Consider the following 2,070-nt stretch of genomic DNA (forward strand, 5'->3'; position numbering starts at 1 on the left):
CAAGCCGGGACTCGCTCCCTGCGGCCCAGGCGCGGAGCCGGGCTGGGGACGCGCACAGCCCGTGCCTGCGGTGCCAGCCCGCCCTGCCAGGGGGCCGCCGGACCATCGGTACCTTTGAAGCCCTCCTCGTCCAGCATGACCGTGTAGTCCTCGGGGGTCTCCGTCAGGCTGAAGAACTTGCACCTGAAGCAGAAGAAATCGGTGCTGCTGACCTCAAAACCGCCAGCGTCTCCCGGGACCGGGAGGCTGGGGAAGAAGAGGAGGAGGAGGGTGGTGGGCGGAGAAAGGCCGGTACCGGCAGCGCTGGGGCAGGAAGAGCAGCTTGAGCAGCGGGTGGGTGTAGAGCCAGAGCCCGCGGCGGGCCAGGCTCAGCACCCGCACCCCCCCGGGACCGGCCCAGGACCGCCCCGCATTGCCCCGGGACCGGCCCAGGACCGCCCCGCATTGCCCCGGGTCCGCCTCGCATCGCCCCGGAACCGCCCTGGGACCGCCCCGCCTCGGTTCGACAACGCCCTGTGACCGCCCTTATCGCCCGGGGACCGATCCGGGGAGATGCTGGGACCGCCCTGAGACCGCCTGCCTGGGCCGGGACCGCCTCGCATCGCCCAGGGACCCGACCCGGCACCGCCCCGCACCGCCAGAAAGGCCGCGAGCCGGGTCCGCCGTCCCGGGAGCAGCCCCGGTTCAGGGCCCCGGGATACCTGCACCGGAGCCTCGGAACCAGCCCCAGTACAGAACTCCATGGTGCCCAAACCCGCCCAAATTCAGCCCCCCGGGGTGCCTGGAGCAGCTCCAACTCAAGAGTCCCAGGGTACCCCCAAACTGCAGCCCTGGGGGTGCCCAAGGAGACCCTCTGGGAGCCACTGCCAACCCCATGCCACCCCCAACCCCAGCACCCAACCGGGTCCCACATGCTCAACACCAGGCCTGGAGAGGGGATTCACCAAACCAGGACCACCCCCAGGAAAAAGGGGGTTCTGGAGGGAGGAATGGAGGTTTGGGCAGAATTCCTGCCTGCTGGAAGAAGGAGAGATGGCCTGGGCACCATTTTGGGATGGGAAGCTGAGTTCTGGGATGTCATGGGATTAATTAGGGGTCCCCTGGCTCTGTTCAGCCACAGGAGCTGTGACACTGGGAGAGGGGGAAAGGCCTGGGTGCTGGGATGGGAGTGCACCAGAGCATGGCAGCCACCACTATCACAAGCTGGGGCAGGTCTCAGTCTCCTCCCATTCCACTTCAAACGGGCAGCCCCAAGGCTGGGTGAGACAGCAGGGCTGGGCCACCCTCTGCGGTGACAGAGCAGTGACAGAGCAGTGACAGCGGCGTGGCCCTTCCCTGCACGCTGCCCAGCACTGCCCCCCAGGACAAGGGCAGCCAGGGGAGATGGGACCCAGGGAAGGGTGCATGCCAGGGTCAGTGCAAATGGGATGCAGGGGAGGGTGCCCTCCAGCGATAGAGAACCATGGGTAGGGTCCAGGTGCCCCCCAAAGCTGGTACTGGTGCAGCACGTGGAAGGTGACACCACCTTTGCCTCCTGCCACCCTCCATCCCCATGCCAGGCCAAGAGAGGTGGGAGCCAGGGCTGTGCCTTTACACACTCGCTTTATTGACCCCTTTGTACAAAACTGCTTTTCCCGCTTTATTTTACAAACCCACCACCCACCCTCGGGGAGGGCAGGGGGGGCAGAGGGGACCCCACAACCAGGGAGCACCTGGCTGCTGCTCACCCACCCCGTCTCACCTGTGCGGGGGCCCGGGAGGGGCAGCAGCGGTGGGGTGAGCCCGGGCAGGGTAAACACTCCCCCTGAGCTGTGGGGAACTTGGGGATGGGAGGGGATGGGATTGGGGGGCTTTAGCCCCAAAACTCGGCATCAAATCCCGCTGCCTCTAGCGCATCCTGCCTCGGTCCCTGTCCTGCCTCGGAGGAATAATAAATAGGCTCAGTGAGTAGGTAAGTTGGGTACTACATAAAGGGCTACAGCTTGATATATCCTCACTAGATAAGAGGGGGGCGAGGGGTCCCAGGGCTCCTCGTGTACCCCCAGTGCCCCGCGCCAGGCCTAAGTGCTC

The 2,070-nt window shown here is 65.9% G+C and overlaps 1 protein-coding gene across 1 annotated transcript in view; it reads right to left on the reverse strand.

Moving 5' to 3' along the window:
* LOC102042531 overlaps positions 1 to 2,070 on the reverse strand; it is a gene marked incomplete at its 3' end in the record, with an annotated part of 14,102 nt that overhangs the window by 4,353 nt on the left and 7,679 nt on the right. Inside the window, exons 9-10 of the mRNA XM_031062453.1 lie at positions 296 to 524; positions 113 to 183 (exon numbers count right to left, since the gene is read on the reverse strand). Of these exons, the coding sequence (XP_030918313.1) occupies positions 113 to 183; positions 296 to 524 (300 nt within the window). The remainder of the gene's footprint in view (positions 1 to 112; positions 184 to 295; positions 525 to 2,070) is intronic.

This window comes from Geospiza fortis, unplaced genomic scaffold, assembly GCF_000277835.1.
Source record: "Geospiza fortis unplaced genomic scaffold, GeoFor_1.0 scaffold224, whole genome shotgun sequence".
Lineage (NCBI taxonomy): Eukaryota > Metazoa > Chordata > Aves > Passeriformes > Thraupidae > Geospiza > Geospiza fortis.